The sequence below is a fragment of the Lissotriton helveticus genome, chromosome 3_1 (assembly GCF_964261635.1).
Source record: "Lissotriton helveticus chromosome 3_1, aLisHel1.1, whole genome shotgun sequence".
Lineage (NCBI taxonomy): Eukaryota > Metazoa > Chordata > Amphibia > Caudata > Salamandridae > Lissotriton > Lissotriton helveticus.
The window spans coordinates 304,839,426-304,860,865 of record NC_136061.1 but is presented as its reverse complement, the minus strand read 5'-3'; the positions used below and the strand labels follow the sequence as shown (position 1 = coordinate 304,860,865).

The window sequence follows — 21,440 nt, the reverse complement described above, 5'->3', positions numbered from 1 at the left end:
GAAGCCACAGATCTTGTGGAGTGTGCTCTAATCCTGCAGTCCAGCAGCTTACCCGATGTTGAGTGGCAATATAGAATAGCACTGGGAATCCATCTTGCAATACTTTGCTTTGAAAGTGGAAGGCCCATGCGAGGACCACTAAAAGCAATGAATAATTTTGAAGATTTACGAAACCCTTTGGTGCGACCCAAATAAAATTTCAAGCACCGCTGCACATCCAGAGAATGAAGTGACCTCTACGCCGGTGTGGAAGGTTGAGGAAAGAAAGACTTGAGAATCACTGGTTCATTTAGGTGAAAGTCTGAAGGCACTTTAGGTATGAACCTCGGGTTAGTCCTGAAAATCACAGTATTCCTCTTGAATTGGAGAAAAGGTTCCTGTATTGTGAGAGCTTGCAATTCCCCAATGCGCCTCGTCGATGTGAGAGCAAGCAGGAGAGCCAACTTGCATGAAAGAAATGTCATGTCTGTACGATGAATTGGTTCGAAGGGATCCTTCATGAGCTGTGCGAGAACTAAATTCAAATGCCATGTAGGAGGCAGAGGCCTCACTGGGGGGTAGACTCGAAACAAACCCTTGAGAAATTGTTTAATTATTCTTGAAGACCAGAGAGAAGTTCCAGATGCCGAGCGTCTGTAGCGAGAAATCGCTGCCAAGTGAACTTTTATGGATGAATGAGCCAATCCTGTCTTAGCCAAAGACAAAAAATAAGGTAGAAGCTGATGAGGCTGAGCAGAGAAAGGGTCAAAACGTTCCTTCCGGCACCAAATGCAAAATCGTTTCCATTTTAAACAGTAAGTTTTATTAGTGGAAGGAGCTCTAGTTTGAGATAGAACTTCTCTCATTTCATTTGTGATGGGAAGGTTCATGAATTCTCGCTGCTCAGGAGCCATGCAGTCAGGTGTAATGACTCTGGATCCGGGTACCAAATCTGTCCGTGGGACATCGAGAGAAGATCCGGAATCGTCCACAAAGAAAGAGGAGGGACGAGAGACAGGTGAATTTCTGTGAACCAGAACTGTCTCGGCCAAGCAGGAGCTATTAAGATCATCTTGCACGGTTCCGTTTTGATCTTCCTGATAAGCCTCGGGATCATTGGAATGGGGGGAAAAGTGTACACAAATGCTCTTGCCCAAACTATCGAAACGCATTACCTAATGACCCTCGATGGTAAAGCCTACTTGCGTAAGACTGGCATTTCTTGTTGGTCGGGGTGGCAAATAGATCTATTGAGGGTTTGCCCCACCGTTGAAAAATCTCTTCCAAGACCACTTGGTTCAGTTCCCATTCGTGACTGACTAACGATAGCCTGCTGAGTCTGTCTGCCTTTTCGTTTAGGACTCCTGGTAGATGTTCTGCCTGCAGTGACATTCCGTGAAGAATAGCCCAGTCCCAAATCTTCTGGGCCTCCTGAGACAACGGAAGAGACCTGGTACCCCCCTTCCTTGTTTATGTAGTCCATGGCCGTGGTGTTGTCTGTTCTGATGAGAACCTCTGACCCCTGCAGTCGAGGAAGAAATGCTTGAAGTGCTAGCCTGATAGCGCTGAGTTCTAGGAGGTTGATGTGAAGAAGACGGTGCTGGGGCAACCAATGCCCGCTGACATGAAGGTCCTGAAGCACCACACCGCACCCCAGCCGTCCAGTGATGCATCCGTTGTCACAACTTGAGGAGACGGATTGCCTACGAAGGATAGACCTTGGAAAAGGTTTTCCTGTTTTGTCCACCACAAGGCCGCTCTTTTTATTGAGAAAGTAATCGTCACCTTGTCGTCGAATGAGCCGTGAACCTGCCTCCACTGTTTGTCTAGCTGCTCTTGAAGAGGCTGCATCCGCAATCTGCAGTGAGGGATTAGAGGGATGCATGAGGAGATCACCCCCAGAAGGGATTTGTAACGGCATACTGAAAGACACCTTCTTCTTCTCAAGAGCAGCGCCATGGTTCACAGCTTTTCCTGCCTTTCTAAGGACGGGAGAGCCTTGCTGAGATTTGAGTCCAAGATGGCCCCTAGGAAACGCGCTGTCCTGGACGGAATCAGAGATGATTTTTCCTTGTTGAGAGTAAGACCCAAATTCTGGAATAGGTTCGTACATGCGTTGACTGCTTCCCTCACAGCCTCCCTGGACGGGGCCTTCAGCAACCAATCGTCCAGGTATGGGAAGACCTGAAAGTGATGTTTCCGCAGGAAAGTTGCAACCAGTACCAGCACCTTGGTAAAGATTCTTGGGGCAGAGCGAAGTCCGAAGGGTAAAACCCTGAATTGAAAGTGGCTCTTGGCTACTGTAAATCGTAGAAACCTCCTATGTGCAGGGTGAATGGGTATGTGAAAATACGCATCTTCGAGATCGAGTGGCCATGAAATCCCCCGGATTGACGAGACGTAATATATCCTGAAGGGAAACCATCCGAAAGGATAGGGAAATGAGATAGGTGTTTAGCTCCCTGAGGTCTAAAATAGGGCGCCATTTCTCCAGCGTCTTCTTCGCCAGGAAGAACCTGGAATAGAATCCTTTCCCTCCTTGAGATAAGGGAACCAGCTCCACCGCTCCCTTCAGGACCATCCGATGAACTTCGAGCTGCAAGTGACGCAGATGTTTTGATGGAATGTCAGCAGGGGGCTTGGAAGGTGGGGTTTGAGTGAATTCCAAGGTATGGCCATTTCGAATTATGTTGAGCACCCAACGGTCTGATGTTATCTGAGACCAGTTGCGAAGGTATTGTGACACCCTGCCTCCTACAGATGTTGTCATTGACGCCGCTATTGCCTCTTGGACGTATCACGTCCCTGGCGGTTCTGTTTCCCACTGGTATTCGATCTAGAGAAAGTCGAGGCTTGACCTTGTTTTTGATGATATGGCTGATGATACTGTTGCGACGTTGATCCATATGACGAGTACCTTTGCTGCTGGTATGAGCCTCTGTATGACGTGGTACTCCTGCCTCTGGCACCCCTGAAAGGAGCTTTCTGGTACTGAAGCGTACCAAGAGACCATGCCGTCTTTGTATCCTTTTTTATCTCTTGGAGGGCATCATCTATGTGTTTTCCGAATAATGCCTCTCCGTCGAAGTGGAGGTCCAAGATCTTATTCTGGATCTCTGGCCTGAACCACGTCGCTCTGAGCCATCCCTGGCGACGAAGTACTGCAGCTCCAGCCAAAGATCTAAAAGCTGTAGTGGTGATGTCCATGGCACAATCTATCACCTCAGCCGACGTCGCTTCCCCTTCTTGCAGAATTTGCTTGGCCTCACCTTTTGCCTCCTGTGGAAGTTGTTCCAAATAAGGTGAAAGGTCACACCACAATTGGCGATCATATCTGCCCAATATCACAAGAGCATGCGCCGCTCGCACCAGAATGTAAATGTAAATGTAAATGTCAAGGTATTTGTAGAGCGCAGTGTCACCAAGCGGTTTCCTGGCGCTATTACTCATACCGCTGTGGAACCCTTCCTAGCTTTCCCTGTGAAGTGTCCACTCCTGGGCACCTCCAGGGTGAAGCCAGGCATCCTAGCGCTGTTGGGGCCGGTGTGGAGGTTAAGCAAGCTATTGCCCAGAGTTGCAGCGTGGGGCCCATGATTAGAATAGGCACCGAGGCGAGAATTGTCAGTTCCGAGGAAATTGAGCCCAAGACCCACCGAGGCGGGAATTGAACCCTGGTCCCGGGCCAGAACTCTGCATCAGGGTCTGCCGCTCTAACCATTGAGCCACACTCCTCCAGAAGGCTAGCCATTGACGAGAACCTCTTCCCAGCGTTATCAAGACGCCTGCCCTCCTTATCAGGAGGAGTTGTAAGGGGTGCCGAAGGGTTGCGGAACTTCCTCTGTGCCGCCTGTGATATCACAGAGTCCGGTTTAGGTTGTCCAGCCAAGGACGCTGGACCATCTTCAGGCGCCTTATATTTCTTTTCCAGGCGTGGTAGGACTGGAATAACAGTAGCCGGCTTTTTCATAGCCTTAAGACCCTCATCCCATACATGCTGCACAATGGGTATAGATCGGGTAACCTTCCTATAGGGCTCTTTAAAGTCATAGAGAAAACACTCCGTCTGTACGGAAGGCATAGGCAGCTTGAACCGGCTTGATGCTCTTTCCATCAGCTTATGGAAACCCCGACAGCCGCTGGGGGAGAATCTACCGGATCTGGGTTAGGCGATGCGGGATCCGGGATCACATACTCATCCCATTCTAAGCCTTGATTAGGCCTGTTATCAATATTCTGATCCTCATCCAAGGAATCATCCTGTGCGTCCGGTAGTGTTGAAGGAATATTCAAAGCAGGTGTTGGAGGCTGAGAGAGCACCTGAGTTGGCAACACTGGAGAAATCATCAATGGAGTTGTAGGAGAAGTCGTAGTTTGAACTACCGGGACAGACTCTGCTTGAGTCCTAACTTGAGAGGACCTGTTTTTATAGTCCTGCAGCATACTATGGAGATCGGCCAAAAGTGAGGAAGGAACAGACCCCATTTCTTGGCCTGCGGATTCTTGACGTTGGTACGAATGTTGGTAAGTACATTCATGAAGAAACTCGCCCTCAGAATCAGCGTCCTGATTTTTAATCAGCAGCTGAGATGGCCTGTGGGCATACCCAAAAGAGTCCTGATCCTCTTCGTCAGAATCTTCCTCTTCTTCTTCCAGTAACAAAGCGGGAGGCAAGGGGGGTAACCCTCCTTGGAGACATCATGTCCGGAGTTATCCCTTTCAAGGAAATAGTTATCCTCTTCCTCGACGATTGCATCGTCGATGGTATCGTGGACGACAGAGAAGGTGAAGGTATAACCATCGTCGACGTCATCGATGGAAGAGCCACTGCCGACGACGAGATGGGCATCGTCGACACCGTCGTCTACGAACCCGTCGACACTCCTGCCGTCGTCGTCGCCATGGTCGTCGTCGTCGTAATCACCATCGTCGACGAAATTCTCGTCATCGCTGCTATCACCAAAATTCTCGTCGACATCCTCGTTGACGTCGTCGTCACCGTCGTCGACGATCCTGTCGACAACGATTGTGCCGTCGACGAGCCCGTCGAATGCCCCACTTTAGTCACCTTAGATTTAGACGCCTTCGTCGATGTAGTCTTCTGCTGTGTCGTCGACGACTTGGACCTTTTCCCAGACTTCTCAGAAGACTGAGAAGACGGTCTTTTGAACATTGAAGCAGTCTCCACCACTGCTGAAGGGGTAGATGGTCCCTCCCTCTCCTTTACACCGTGGTGAGGAGATTTGACAGGACTTTGGCGCTCAGACTCATGGGGGGTCTTTTTTGAGGCCTTAACTGGACGCTCCACAGAAGGTGCAGCGGAACCACTACCCCTTTTGAATGACCTTCTGGATGATGTAGCTGAAGAAGAATCCTCACTGTCACTTGACACAGGCTCTTTTCTGGACTTCAATTTTTGGAGCCAAGTGAGGAGGCGACCCTCACGGTCCCGGAGGGTCTTTGTAGAGAAGGTGCGGCAGATCTTGCAGTCCGCAGACTTATGATCAGGATACAGGCAATATATAGAGTCCTTATGCCTGTCCTCCACATATAACCTTTTCTTGACACAGGTGGAACATGACTTGAAAAGGGCGTTCTTTTCTTTGTCAGACATTTCAGAAGAAACTCTAAACAATCCTGAAGAAAAAAGTTGAAGAAAATCTCTCAAAAGAGTAGAAAATGAGCAGAGCTCAAAGGAGACCCCCTAAACACAACATGCGGTAGAAAATATGAGGCTCTGAGGTTCCTTCAGGAGGGCTCTATGGGGTGAGGCTCTTCAGATTGGCTGATACTTAGTTTTGGTCTCTTTTACAAAAAGAGGTGGATGTGCTACAAAAGGGAATGAGGCCTAGGCCTTTTTCTTTCTCTTTTGTACCTACTGCTATGTTATTTTTGTTACCGAGACTCCCATTCCGACGACGGGGAATGATACAAGCTATGGGAATCTATGAAAGTTCCAATACTGGGGCAATTAAGTCTGTGCTCCATCTTAAATACAGGTGTTTGCACCAGGGATACTTCCACTTGGGCTTCAATTTGTGCTTCTAGTGTGGCTAGGAATTGGTCTGATAAACTGCCATGCTCGTGTTCAGATATGCTGCATCTCCTGGATTTCTTAGGAGGCAACTGAAAGGTTGGACGCTCAGTGCTAATTATAATCTTACCTTGTGCTTGAGTTTCCGGGGTTGAGAGAAAAGTTGAAGGCAGTGGAAAATTTCCCCCTGAATTGATCTCATGAATTAAGGCAGTTGTTTGTTTAAAAAAGAAGGCACATATTTGGGCTGAGGGTCTTGGTGTAGTCCAGGGTAGGAATTTGATTGCCTGAATTTGTTCCGTTATGCTTGTATTCTCAGAGGCTGCCATGTGTGAAGATAAGGACCACCTGTTTTACTCGTTAGAGCCGTTGAAATATCTGGAAGGGGGGAGGAAGGGGCCTTTTGTGGGATTTTTAGGAAGTATCCTTGGATTCGGCCATGGGGGAAAAGTTTCGGAGTTTCAAACTGAGATTTTTTTCAAGATCGTGCTATTGACCCCCATAGGTTTCCTCTAGTTGCACTTAGTTAGTATTGGTGTAGACCCAATAGTGTCTAGCTGCTTGAGCATGTAGCCCCCTTAGTCCCAGAGGTCAAACACAGGGCTTGTGATGGTCACCACACAGAGGTCCTGTGAGGCAGTCTCGTGAGGTGGAGCAGACATCTAAGGGGTAGACCTGCTTTTTTCGAACCAGGTTTCTCTTGTTTACCATGATGTGCTGCAGGAAGATCCCCTCGGTCCTTCAAGAATTCCAGTTGGCGGAATGGAGCTGTTGTACTACGATACTGCGACACATGAGCTTATCTTGCTTCCTCCTGGCGCTGCCATACCGCCTCTTGCTGGCTAGGTGATTAAATTCCAGTTGGCCTCTGAGGGCTTAGCATTTTCTGTACGTTGCAGGTCTGCTGGCCGACCAAGAAAAGCTTGAGGGGGAAGAAGGGGGGCAGAGCAGGAGTTCACAGGTCCACCGCAAGCTGCTCCCAAACTGAGCTGTGCCGCTTCTGCGGGGGCCCTCGAGCTCTCAATCCGCATACGGCTGCTACTGCCATCGCGTTCGGGCACCTCCTGTTGATACCCTATTGGCGCTGTTTTCTGACTCTGCTGGGCGACTGGGCTGGGCCCCTTCGCCGGGTCCCAACTTTGACGGCTAGGATCAGCACAGTAGCAGTAGGCGCGAGCAGCAGTCAACTTTCGGCGTACGTTCCCGGATTGTTTCTGGGATGGGGCTACTGGAGCTCATGGAACGTGGGGTGGAGTGACGGCCAGCAGTGGCGGAATTGCGGCTGAGACCGCAAGTTATGTGCCAAGTGAGGACCGTGCCGTCCCACAAGCCATGTTGCAGCAGGCCGTCTACTCTCTGAGCTGCTTTGAGGATGGACTGCTGGAATGGATGAGGTGGGAAAGTAATGGCGGTGAGAGTAATGGCGGGGGGTCGAGCGGGAGCTGCCAGGCTGTCCCTTGCGGCCAGTTGTACATTCCCCCGCTGCTTCAGGGACGGGGCTGCTAGAAATGTTAAGGCAGAAAGTGAGGGGGCAGTGCGAGTAATGGCGGTGAGGACCAAGCGGAAGCCGCCGGGTTGTCCCACAAGCTGCGCCCAGACCTGGCTGGACCGCTTCCGCGGGGGCTCGGGGTCACACTCTGCGTGGAGTTGCTATGCCCCCCACATTCGGTCACGCCTTGCCCTCACCTCTGGCTCCTTATCCACTGCCTCCCATCCTGGTTCCGGGTGCAGGTAATGAGCTCTCTCCACTCACTGCGCTCCACTCTCTGCTATTCTCTCCCTGTGTTCCTTCAACCAACGTACTTCTGGCAAAAGAGCTTCCAGGATCAGTCACCGGTCGTTTTGCTTCTTCCTTTTTTAAGACACTCAGTTTCGTACGTTATCCCCTTTATGAGAAATTCCCAGGCTCTGTTCAATCCTATGTAACTAAATATATGCAAAAATATATTGATATAATCTTATAGAGCGCTCGAATGCCCAAGGTCCTCTTGGCACTGGCATCTACTTGTTGATTCCAATGTGAAAAAGAGGCCAACGATACAAGATGATTTAGATGTCAACTAAAGTGGCAGATAATAAGAAAAAAAACATATTTTAAGCTGTTTTGTGAATTGCAGTGGAGTAAGCTGGGACTTGAGGTACCAAGGCAATTTGTTCCACAATTTCGAAGTAGCAACGGTAAGGCTTCTTCCAACCCAGGAAGATTTCCTGATTGTGGGTAGCACCACCTATTTAGAGGAAGATGAACGAAGAGTTCTTCTGGGGGTGTACCAAAGAATTGTTTTTCTCAGATAACTTGGACTGGTACCATGTAGTGTTTTATGCATCATGACCTCAAAGATCCTTGTGCTTCATGTCTGTAAAAATTCCACATTTAAAAATAATGCCACACTTGGTGCTCATACTTTTTCAATTTTGTCTTCTGCTCTGGAAATTGATCTTCCTCTCAATTGGAGAAGTATACCACTACTCATTTGTTTTAGGACATTATTGATGTTTCTTTACAAGTAATGGTTGAAACCTCCTCTATTCACTACATGTAACTTTAGTACCTCTGTTCCTAGAACCAAGAGACACCATGGACGATATAAACTACATTAATGACATTTAACATGACATAACACAACAAGGAATTTCTACTAGGCCTTCTAGGGCGAGTGGTAACAGATTACTCCTACAGGCCGTACATTTCTCCCAGTTGCTTGGGAAAGGGAAGACAGAAATATATCTTCTATTGGCATGCCTGAATAAAAGTGGAGAGTTTCTGGAGCGTGCTGGGGGTGAGAGGTGTGTGGGTAGGCATGTGGAGACGATAACATCTGGTCAGATTTGAAATTCCTGACACCATAGACCAGATGGGCTGCCATATTCTGGACTAACTGAAGTCTGTGAAGCCGCTACATGGGCAGCTCTAAACTTAATTAGAGTAGTTCAGTCTAGAGCTGTACTTGCTGGTGATAGCCTTGTGAGATTGAGGCAAGGCAGATAATACTACTAAGAACTGAGAGCCAGTGGAGTGGCCTGAATCTTACCTGATATACCTGTTCTTAACCAACTTCCCAAGTGAGGGATAAGCCTATAGCTCAAGGGATGGAAAAGTGGAACCAATAATAATGATCTGCCTTGTCTCTTCTTAGTGTCAGCCATGTCGTCTCTGTCTTCACTATTCAAAGGAGGATTACGTTTATGTGGCACCCTGGATACTATCTATCCGGAGCAGAATCTGAGCGTCATCAGCATAGATGTAAAAGTAAAAGCTGCAGGACTGAATCAGCTAGGCAAACGGCTCACCACAGACTTTGAATGCAGTGATAATGCAGACAAATGTCCTGGAGACAGAGGTAAAAGGTGGAAGCAAGATAATATGGGAGAAGTAAAACATATGGACCCCACCACAGAGGTCAGAACCATATGGGCCAAAATTTCTCGATTACTCACTAAATTAGCATTGCTGACAATGTAAAGCCCAACCAGTACAGCCTTAAAGAATCATCATGCTGGCACCGCCACAACTGTCCACTATTCTGAGACCATCTAGGACTGCCACAAAGATTGACTTTGTTCGACCTGAAGCCCACCTAAAAGGCATCAAGAAGGGATTTTCACTCAAGAAAACCTCTTAGATCTTAGAGGAAAAAATACAGACTTCCACAACCTTGGTGGCAGTTGGAATAAGGGAAATTTGGTGGGCTAATGGGATTGAGTATGCTTTGAATTCTTAACCAAGTCATTCAGTGGTATGCAACATCAGTACTAGGAAATGAACAAGTGCAATAGTATAGGCAAAGTAAAGTTCATTTGGAGAGACTTGCTAAATAAATTAGCAGCCTCTTGGATTTGGTCCAGGGCTTAAGTGTGGATTAATGACCATCACAGGAATAAAGACTTGTGCTTACTCCCTTCTCTCTCGGGGGCTTTGGCTGATGACATGCGAGGACAGAAGAGAAGTATTGGCCGGTATGCAGTGGGGGATCCTGTGTTTGAACTTTGCAGAAGCTAACACTTTCATCAAGACAGAAACCTGTGTTTGAAAGAATAGGTATAATTTGTCCAGGAGGCGTCTGAGCAAAAAAAGATTAAGGAAGTCTTTTCCTTATAGATGCGGAGCTCACATTGGCCCAATTTCTGGAGAAAATGTTAGTACTGGAAATAGGATGAGTCAAGAATGAAGGATGGGGGAATAGGGAAATCAATGCAATGGTCACCCAAGAGGAAATAATGTTAACAACATCAGAAAGATACTTAAGTCCAGCGGTAGTGGAAAGCCAGAAAGGTACTTAAGCACACAGGTGCTAAAAATAAGGTCCACAAAGTGATCTTCAGAATGATGATGTCCAACACAGATTTCTTGGCACAATAGGATCAATAAGTAAATTTTACCCAGGCAGTGTATCAGCTGTCTGTTAATAATACTTATTTGCTTTACTCCCACATATACCCTTATCTTGTTCCTCAGCCCTTTAGCACAATGGTGACTTCAGAGTAATTTAATTCCATTTCCAACATTGCGTTTTAGTCATCGTTGGAAAGCCAGGGGTGTGAATGGACGGACACAACGTTTACAGGTAATATGCAGTACAACAATGACTGCTCAAGTCCCATATTCCTTATATTTAAGTCTCTGCCTGAAGCAAGGACTAAGTTTATTGACAAATACCTGTAGGTATGTCTCTTTTTACATATGACCGGATGAAAACAAAATGTATCTAATTAAGTTAAATAAAAAAAGTACAGATGAAAGAGAGCAAATGCAGCACAACCCTGAACACAAATTCATAAGTAGGTCTTGGGAACTTCCCTAAATGCACAACTGGGGAAAATCAATACGGAAATGTGAAAAAGTGCAAGGGGCATTACTTTAAAGTTTAATAATAGCTGCCGGTATCACTAGAGTGAAATCAGTTATACATTCATGTAAAAAAGCCAAATCATAAGTCAGGCCCCTCTCAGAGAACTGTCACTGTATCATAGTTTTTGACACAGGAGATACAACTTATGTTTTAAGGACATATCCCTTCAACTGTGAGTAAAGAGAAAGTATAAGAATCACATACGCTATAAATATGGTCATTGAGACTGTTACTTTAGCAAATAATCGCTATCGAAATCTGAAATTCCATCAACTTGAAAAACTGGTACATCACTGCAGTCGAAATGAACTCTAGAAAATGATTTAAAAAAGATTCACTCACCTTTTCTAAGTATCTTCTTCACTTTAATGTGATTTCCTTGTGTTACATATTCATACAGTTGAGCTTCAATGCAGTTGTTCTCAACTGAGCCCAGCTCAACAGGACAAGGTATTGGAATAGGGACACGCGACATCCTACTGAAGAACAAAGAAACATAAGGCTCCAGCCACAAACACGGAAAACAGCATCTTTGTGTATGTTCTGGTGGAAATCTACAATGCAAATGTGATCCCAATCATTGAAACCCAAGAAAAAATTGAATCTTTTATCTTAATGTACGAGTTACTTACCTTCGGTAACGATGTATCTGGTAGAGACGATTCTAGCCGTAGATTTCTTAACGTAGAATTATCCCCAGGCGTGAGACTGGATCCGGAAACTTTTTGCCACAGCATCCCTGCACGCCGGGGGGGTGCGGCATCACGCAACTCTGCCCAGGCGTCGTCCGCGTACGTGACATCAGTGAGGTCACGTAAGTCTCACCCCGGCACACCTATGTCAGTTTTCTTCAGATAACTTTTCCGCACCACAACGCGGAGCCACCAGACAAACTGTGGGACCTGGGAACAGTGTGCAAATAGCAGAACATTGGAAAAAAGGGATGGTGAGGAACAACATCCCAAGGGGCAGTGCCGGACACTGCCGTCCAAAAAGGCAGGGAAAGAAAAAGAATAAAGAAAAAGCACAGCCCTGAACCGCCACCCTACCACCATATAAACAGCCCCCCCCTGAATAGGGAACACAGGCTAAATGTAATAACAACCTGTAGTAGGATGGTAACCCAACCAAGAACAGCGAAGGGGAACCAGTTCTAAGACAAACAGGGAACGACAACCCCCCAAGACAACCCTAACCCAGGGTGCAACAATCCCCCAAGGAAAAAAGGGCAAGCCCCAGCCAGGTAACCCCAACCGAAGGGGTAGCAGAGGGCCAGGACCTTAGAACAAAGAGGAACGAGAGGAAGGCAAGCCCCAATCCCAGAGCACCCAGGGCAGGGGGGCATAGGAATACCCTAAGACCCATCCTCCAAGTGTCAAAGCGGAGGTAAAGAACAAGGCAATCAACCTGCCAAAGGGGCAAAGAATGCATCCACTAAAGAAATAGCCACCCCGGGAGGCAAGTGCGGAAGACCAAGCCAAAGGTCCTCGCAGAATGGGTAGGAAGGGCAGGCCATGAAGGAATCTGCAGCTAGAATCGTCTCTACCAGAAACATCGTTACAGAAGGTAAATAACTCGTACATCTGATAGAGACTACTAGCTGCAGATTCCTTAACGTAGAATAGATACCCTAGCCATACCCATGGGGAAGGGGGGTCTGCGAAGGACCCCACCAGCCTGGACATAGCAGAGGGTCCCACAGGGGACTAGTCCAAGGGACAGGGCGAAGAGCCCCATCCTCCCAGGCAAGGGAGGAAACCCACAAGCAGAAAACCACTGACCCCAAGAGGGGTGTGGTGAAAAGAAAGAAGAAGAAGCCCGTTCACTCAACAAAGGAACCAAGGGCCAGGCCAGGGAGGCCAAAGCACCCCACGCTCCTACAAGGCAACAGAGCTTCCACCCAGTAAGGATGAAGAAGATGAAAAGCCTAGAGGGCCCAAGAAAAGGAGGGGAAAGAAGGCGAGCCCACCATAGACGGAAGGCAACAAACCAGAGCGTCGCCAGCAGTAATAAGCCGCTGGAAGCAGGAGAAACAGCACGGGGCCCCCGGGGGACCATGCAGGCTACACCTGACAAGGCAGAACACAGAACCAGCCCAGCCTCCAGGACTGGAGCATGAATGCAAGTAAATGCCTGGACACACCATGAGGGGTCCGCACATGACCTAAAGAAGCATCCGTAACATACTTAAACGCCATGGAGAAAAGAGGCCCAAAGGCAACCAGAACACCCTAGAAGAGCTTAAGCTATATACCAGCTACCACTACGCCACATAGGGTACGTTAAGTCCCAAGAACTGGGAACCCTCTTAGGAAGAAACTTCTGCAGCAGAGGAAAATACAAAAGAGCCTGCAAGTAGCCCAAGATAAAACAGAAGGCTTAATCTCAGGACAAAGTCTGTGTAGACAACTCCAGCAAGAACACACACACAGGCAACAAAAGGCCGTCCAGCAGCCAACAGCGCCATAGTCCCAGCAAGTGGAACTCGAATGGCTATAAAACACACTCCACTGCAAGGGCAACCGGCCCAAAAGAAGATCCAGAACCAGCTCAACTCAGCAATTACTGAGGAGGGGTAGGAGGAAGATAAGGCGGAGGAGGACGAAGGAGCCTGCCAGGAACCGTTGGACGGCGGAGTCAGCCGGGGTATGGAATAACAAGTTACCATCAAACAGAAAATCAATCAATTGCTCCCACACATTTTAAGGAAACACGCCGTTCCGAAGCCAAGCATGGTGACAGAGGGCGACTGAGGAAGCCATGTTCTGGCCCAGCACCTCAAAGATGTCCAGAGCGGAGCGGAGAATAAACGCTGCTGACTGCCGGCCATCCAATGCATGATCCCAAACATTAGCAAGGATAGGACAATCCAAGTGAATATAGAACAAAATTGAAATCTATATGTTGCTGTCCAGCCGGACAGTAGTTTAATAGCATAAATGGTAATATATATCAAAAGTAGTAGAGCAATTTACCTGTGTCCAGCTATCACATATACAAAACCAAATGACATACATACAAAGGCAAAGAAGGGCAGTCTGTAAGTATTTCACAGTTATAACAGACAATAATATAAAAAATACACTTTTTTGTGATCTTTCCAGTACATTATATCAATCATCAAGTGTAAAATGTCGACGACGTTTTGATCCTTTTAAATTTAAGATCATCATCAGGACTTATAAATGCATGCCTAAAATATTAGTTGCCCAACATAGAAGTACAAAAACAGAATATAAATTACATTACAACAACAGAACATTCAAAAATAAGAATGAAAGGGGGGAAAAACCATTACATAAACACAACATTCCAAAATAAAGAATGCAAGGGGGGAAAAAGAGGGAGAACAATAAACATGTTAGAGTAAATCATAATCATATATTACATTTAAAAAGTCTGACATAGCTACAAAGGAGAGTTCGAGCGCGTGCAAGACCAAAGTGAGCCTGAAAAATAATCACGAAATACCATGAAACCTTCTGAGGTGCATGCTGTAACCAGAAAGATAGTGCAGCAAATACGCTGTGTAAGAAGAATGGTACTGGAATGAAATGTTAAAGGTGCTAAGAGGAAATACCGTTTGCCGAAAGTCTTGAAACAAAATAGACATGAATCGGTGAAAAGGAGAAATGTATAAAGAAATAGCCGTGATCGCCCTTAAAGTGCCATTCTACTCAAAATTCGAAAGGGCTTACCTCGATGTTTAAGCAAGGGGACAGGGTCGTCTAAGTGACAAAAGGTGGGACCCAGAAGCTTATTTCATATATATGGTCCTAATTTTGAGAAAATAGGGGGTAATTAAATCCCAATTTTACAATTAGTATGAGTGTAAACATAATAGTTTCATGAGGCTTACCAATTCACTGTTCCAAATTTGGGGAACAGGTCCTAAAATTCAAAAAGTGCGGGCTACCAATAAACGGTCTGAAACTAAAGGGAAGGGAAAGAAGCATCTATAATGAATGCGCTTACCCATATTCCGGTCAGTGGCCGGTCATAAGCAATGAAGATACCTGGCAAAGTAAATAAAGCAAGTGCTAAGTGGTCTATTTCCGAGAAACGTGATATGTATCGAACTGAAAGGTCGACAACCAGCTAAAGACTCCTGAAGCTTACCGGCAGTGTTACAGAAGTCCGTAGCAATGGGGGGTCTGTAAGGCGATCGAGTGAATGCTCGTTTCATGACCGCTAGTGGGAGAGCTAGTTTTTTATAAAAAAAACATATCCGTGATCCGCGGTCATGTGACTAATGGACACGCAAAAGTAGTAGCGTAAAAGCGCGGCCATCTTATAAGATGCTTTTATAACATCGTAAAAGGAGGGGATAATGAATAGAAAGAAACGAAACAAATGTGTGCCAGAATTTAGTGGCCCTTAAGAACAGCAATGCTGAAAATCGTTGTTCCAATCAGAGTCATATTGAAACAGAGAAACTATTTCAGTCTTTTCAAAAAAGGCGGCCATATTGGAGTGGATAGTAGTGATTAGACCAAAGAAACAGAAAAGGGACAGTTAATAGCGTATTCAAGATGGATAGTGTGAAATAAGTGTAACATGAGTGCATATTAAAAATTTGCATCCATCAACAGGAGGATAGCAGGAAACTTTTTGGCACATGAATTGGCATTTCACAATACACAAACAGTAAATCCAGAGTTATTTTCCGAAAAAAGCAATCATAAACAATCCCAAGTAAAAAGCAATATTATACAGTTGTTATGCATATCCGTCATAAACGCATATAGAGATTATTGCGAATTCCAACAATGCAGGGCTCAATCCACAGGGGGTGAGCAAGTGTTATTCAAGATCTGAACAGATTCCATACAATTTTCCGTTTCGACAGTCAGAAATTCAGAAGTGTATCAGGAGCCATATTCCAGAGTGTACATCCAGTAGAATCATCCAATGGATCCAACCAATTGTCCTTATAACAAAGAGGTCCAATCCTCCATGCGAGTCAGCCCAGTATGGATACTTTTAGTTCTCAGGATCCACTTAAGTTCCTCTTTGTTAAGCAGGGCACCCAAGTCGCCTCCTCTTGGAGGGCTTTTTATGGCATCGATCATTGTCCATTTTAGTTCAGATTCACTGTGGTTCTTTTCAACAAAGTGGTCCACAAGAGGTGCATTAGGTGTCCTGCACCGAATTCTACTCTTGTGTTGTCCAATTCGTAGTCTAGCTTTTTGAGTTGTTTGTCCTATGTATATTAAGTCACATGGACAGAGAATTGCATAAACTACATTAGAACTGTTACAATTAGTAAGGTGTTGTCTTCGGAAAATGATCTGTTCAAACACGAAATCCTTTCCTTCAATTGTACTATCACAGACGCTGCATGAACCACATTTTACATGCCCAGTTACTCGAGGGAGCCGCCATAAGTCTTCAAGAGTATTTCTGTTATTTGCCGATGGCAATACTGCTCTTACAAGATGCTCTTTAATGTTTTTAGACTTTTTAAAGGCGAATAAAGGGCGCTTGTGATTCAGAATGCCTACATTGATGGTATGCCAGTGCTTATTTATGCTTTTTTTTTGAGCATTTGAAATTGGAGAGAATGTGGTAACACATACAATGCGATTTTGTGTCTTTTTTTCTTTGGGTTCAAGCAGTGTTTCCCTAGGGCAATACCAAGCCCTTTTGAGAGATCGTCGTATCAGTTTTTTAGGATAGCCTCTCACGGACAATTTGTTAGTCACGACGTTAGCTTCACTAAAATAGTCTTCCTTATGAAAGCAGTTCCTTCGAAGACGAAGGAACTGCGAAAATGGAAGGGAATCACGCAAAGCACGGGGGTGATGACTCTGATAACTAAGTAATGTATTCCGTTCCGTTGGTTTGCGATAGAGGCTTGTGACCAACCTCCCATCGTTATGAATAATGTTTAAATCAAGGAAAGAAATTTCTTGTTTGTTTGTGGTTAAATTGAATTGCAGGCCATTAGAGTTGTTATTAAGCCAATGCTGGAATTGTACCAGGAGATCAGTGGACTCGTGCCATATCAAAAAGATATCATCTATGTATCTCCTCCACAGTGAGATACCACTGTGGAGGGGATTCACAGGCGAAAGAATGCGATGGCACTCCAAGTAGGCCATATAAAGGATTGCCAAGTTGGGAGCAAAAATTGCTCCCATGGACCTACCTCTCACCTGTCCATAGAACTGATCATCGAATACAAAGAAATTCTTAGTAAGACAAATCTCGAGTAACGGCAATCTCGAGTGAGATACCACTGTGGAAGGGATTCACAGGCGAAAGAATGCGATGGCACTCCAAGTAGGCCATATAAAGGATTGCCAAGTTGGGAGCAAAAATTGCTCCCATGGACATACCTCTCACCTGTCCATAGAACTGATCATCGAATACAAAGAAATTCTTAGTAAGACAAATCTCGAGTAACGGCAAAATAATTAAAGTCGGTACTGTATGTGGGCGTGGTCTAGTATCCAGAATTCGTTCCATAACTAACAGAGAATCTCTTTGAGGAATATTAGTATAAAGTGATTCCACATCTAAGGTACACAGTACCTCAGATGTGGGATCAAAGGGATAGTCCTCTATTAAATTGATCATACCCATGCTATCCCTTATATAGCATTGGGTTTTTGGCACAAATTCTTTGATAAAATGGTCGACATAGTGACCCAAGGGCTCAAGGACAGACCCACAGCCAGAAACTATGGGCCTGCCTGAAGGATTTTCAGTGTTTTTATGGACTTTCGGCAGTGTATAAAACACCGGCGTCCTAGGTGACTTAGTGTTCAGAAAATCAAATTCTTTTTCGGAGAGAAATCCAGACTCAATGCCTTCAGTTGTGACTTTCCTTATTAAGTCTTGAATCTCTCTAGTGGGATTAGACGGGAGTTTGCAGTAATGCGCATTGTTGTTTAGTTGGCGCAAAATCTCATTTTGGTATTTGTCTATTTCTTGCAGCACAATACCTCCGCCCTTATCGGCTGGCTTAATAATGACTGAATGGTTATTTTTTAGGTCTGCCAATGCTTGTTTTTCAGCCAGAGAGATATTATAAGGAATGAATAATCTACTGTTCTCAATTTTTTCAAAGTCCTTCATTACAAGTTTCTCGAAAGTAATGATTTCGCCAGGTATCATACTTCCAGTAGGGGAAAACATGGAAGGAGGCCTGAAAGGAGTATTAGTGAATGGAGGATTAGAGGGATTCAACAGAAAAAAGCTATGAAGTCTAATCTTCCTAAAAAATCTCAACAGTTCGGTTTGAACTTCAAGGAAGTTAGGTCTGACAGTTGGAACAAAAGAGAGCACTTTATTAGGAACTGATAGTTCATAAGGTGTTAGGGAATGTTTAGTTAAGTTAAAAATGGGCAAGACAGCAGTATCGGGTATGTCAGCATTGTTCACAGTGTTGAGTGAGTCAACATTCACCATTGGTAGTGTTGTCTGCGGGTGAATCGTTCTCCCGGTGGATTTGGCCATGGTTGTGTTTGTTTGCCTCTTCCCCTTTTGGGTTGTTCTGTCTGGCCTCGCTCTAAAAAAGGAGTTCTACGAGGAGTGATTGCTCCGTTGCTGTTATCTGAATTGTCAGAAGATTCAGCAGAGCTATCAGAAAAGCCCACAATATTTCTTTTCTTATTAAAGCGCCCCCACGGGCGTTGAGTCTGAGGCCCACCGTGCCGTAATTGTTGCCCCTCTACCACTTCTTCTTTCCCAGTGGATTCCACTCCCTATCCCAACATTGTGTTGTATTTGATGTTTCTTTTGTTCCGTTATGTCTGATCATACACCCATGTATTCGGAAGATTATATTCAAAAACTTATGACAGGACCCTCGCTCTTCTCAGATATTACAGATATTACACCTCCTACGAAGAGCACACTAGGGGAACAGCTAGAGAAGAGCAAAAAGAAAATTGTAAGACTAGAATTAATGATAAAACTGCTCACTGAGTATTTACGGACGAAAATTATTCCATTGGGCCTACAGGTTCGCAACATTCCTGAGGTGTTTACAGATAACCCAAATATACCACAGGGTTCAGCCATATCAGCACCACATGTTCCAGGCACTGGAAGGTGCTTGGAATAGAAATCGCTACTGAAGAACTTGAAAAAATGGCCATAGAAATTCAAGATTTGGAAAAACAAATTAAAGAGCAAGTCCCTACTACTGATATTAAAAAAATTCTTGAGGAAGTCCAAAAGACGGTTGATGAATTCAACAGAATTGAATCAAACAAAAAAGCCACCAAAGTAAAAAAAGATATAAAACAATTTTCACTTGAGCGTGCCCTCACCCATATCTATCAGAGGATTTTTATACCAACAGAACCTACGGTGGGCCTCAGACTCAACGCCCGTGGGGGCGCTTTAATAAGAAAAGAAATATTGTGGGCTTTTCTGATAGCTCTGCTGAATCTTCTGGCAATTCAGATAACAGCAACGGAGCAAACACTCCTCGTAGAACTCCTTTTTTAGAGCGAGGCCAGACAGAACAACCCAAAAGGGGAAGAGGCAAACAAACACAACGATGGCCAAATCCACCGGGAGAACGATTCACCCGCAGACAACACTACCAATGGTGAATGTTGACTCACTCAACACTGTGAACAATACTGACATACCCGATACTGCCGTCTTGCCCATTTTTAACTTAACTAAACATTCCCTAACACCTTATGAACTATCGGTTCTTAATAAAGGGCTCACTTTTGTTCCAACTGTCAGACCTAACTTCCTTGAAGTTCAAACTGAACTGTTGAGTTTTTTAGGAAGATTAGACTTCATAGCTTTTTTTCTGTTGAATCCCTCTAATCCTCCATTCACTAATACTCCTTTCAGGCCTCCTTCCATGTTTTCCCCTACTGGAAGTATGATACCTGGCGAAATCATTACTTTCGAGAAACTTGTAATGAAGGACTTTGAAAAAATTGAGAACAGTAGATTATTCATTCCTTATAATATCTATCTGGCTGAAAAACAAGCATTGGCAAACCTAAAAAATAACCATTCAGTCATTATTAAGCCAGCCGATAAGGGCGGAGGTATTGTGCTGCAAGAAATGGACAAATACCAAAATGAGATTTTGCGCCAACTAAACAACAATGCGCATTACTGCAAACTCCCGTCTAATACCACTAGAGAGATTCAAGACTTAATAAGGAAAGTCACAACTGAAGGCATTGACTCAGGATTTCTCTCCGAAAAAGAATTTGATTTTCTGAATACTAAGTCACCTAGGACGCCGGTGTTTTATACACTGCCGAAAGTCCATAAAAACACTGAAAATCCTTCAGGCAGGCCCATAGTTTCTGGCTGTGGGTCTGTCCTTGAGCCCTTGGGTCACTATGTCGACCATTTTATCAAAGAATTTGTGCCAAAAACCCAATGCTATATAAGGGATAGCATGGGTATGATCAATTTAATAGAGGACTATCCCTTTGATCCCACATCTGAGGTACTGTGTACCTTAGATGTGGAATCACTTTATACTAATATTCCTCAAAGAGATTCTCTGTTAGTTATGGAACGAATTCTGGATACTAGACCACGCCCACATACAGTACCGACTTTAATTATTTTGCCGTTACTCGAGATTTGTCTTACTAAGAATTTGTTTGTATTCGATGATCAGTTCTATGGACAGGTGAGAGGTACGTCCATGGGAGCAAATTTTGCTCCAAACTTGGCAATCCTTTATATGGCCTACTTGGAGTGCCATCGCATTCTTTTGCCTTTGAATCCCTTCCACAGTGGTATCTCACTCGAGATTGCCGTTACTCGAGATTTGTCTTACTAAGAATTTCTTTGTATTCGATGATCAGTTCTATGGACAGGTGAGAGGTACGTCCATGGGAGCAATTTTTGCTCCCAACTTGGCAATCCTTTATATGTCCTACTTGGAGTGCCATCGCATTCTTTCGCCTGTGAATCCCTTCCACAGTGGTTTCTCACTGTGGAGGAGATACATAGATGATATCTTTTTGATATGGCACGAGTCCACTGATCTCCTGGTACAATTCCAGCATTGGCTTAATAACAACTCTAATGGCCTGCAATTCACTTTAACCACTAACAAACAAGAAATTCCTTTCCTTGATTTAAACATTATTCATAACGATGGGAGGTTGGTCACAAGCCTCTATCGCAAACCAACGGAACGGAATACATTACTTAGTTATCAGAGTCATCACCCCGTGCTTTGCGCGATTCCCTTCCATTTTCGCAGTTCCTTCGTCTACGAAGGAACTGCTTTGATAAGGAAGACCATTTTAGGGAAGCTAACATCTTGACTAACAAACTGTCCGTGAGAGGCTATCCTAAAAAACTGATACGACGATCTCTCAAAAGGGCTTGGTATTGCCCTAGGGAAACACTGCTTGAACCCAAAGAAAAAAGACACAAAATCGCATTGTATGTGTTACCACATTCTCTCCAATTTCAAATGCTCTCAAAAAAAGCATAAATAAGCACTGGCATACCATCAATGTAGGCATTCTGAATCTCGAGCGCCCTTTATTCGCCTTTAAAAAGTCTAAAAACATTAAAGAGCATCTTGTAAGAGCAGTATTGCCATCGGCAAATAACAGAAATAC

At 44.9% G+C, this 21,440-nt stretch overlaps 1 protein-coding gene across 6 annotated transcripts in view; it reads right to left on the bottom strand.

Moving 5' to 3' along the window:
- The window catches only part of TEX14 (testis expressed 14, intercellular bridge forming factor), a 2,253,432-nt gene that overhangs the window by 2,039,312 nt on the left and 192,680 nt on the right, over positions 1–21,440 (bottom strand). For all 6 annotated transcript variants that reach the window (XM_078679858.1, XM_078679856.1, XM_078679860.1 and 3 more), the window contains one exon: positions 11,203–11,339. In XM_078679858.1, the coding sequence (XP_078535984.1) occupies positions 11,203–11,335 (133 nt within the window). In that variant the 5' untranslated portion in view covers positions 11,336–11,339. The remainder of the gene's footprint in view (positions 1–11,202; positions 11,340–21,440) is intronic.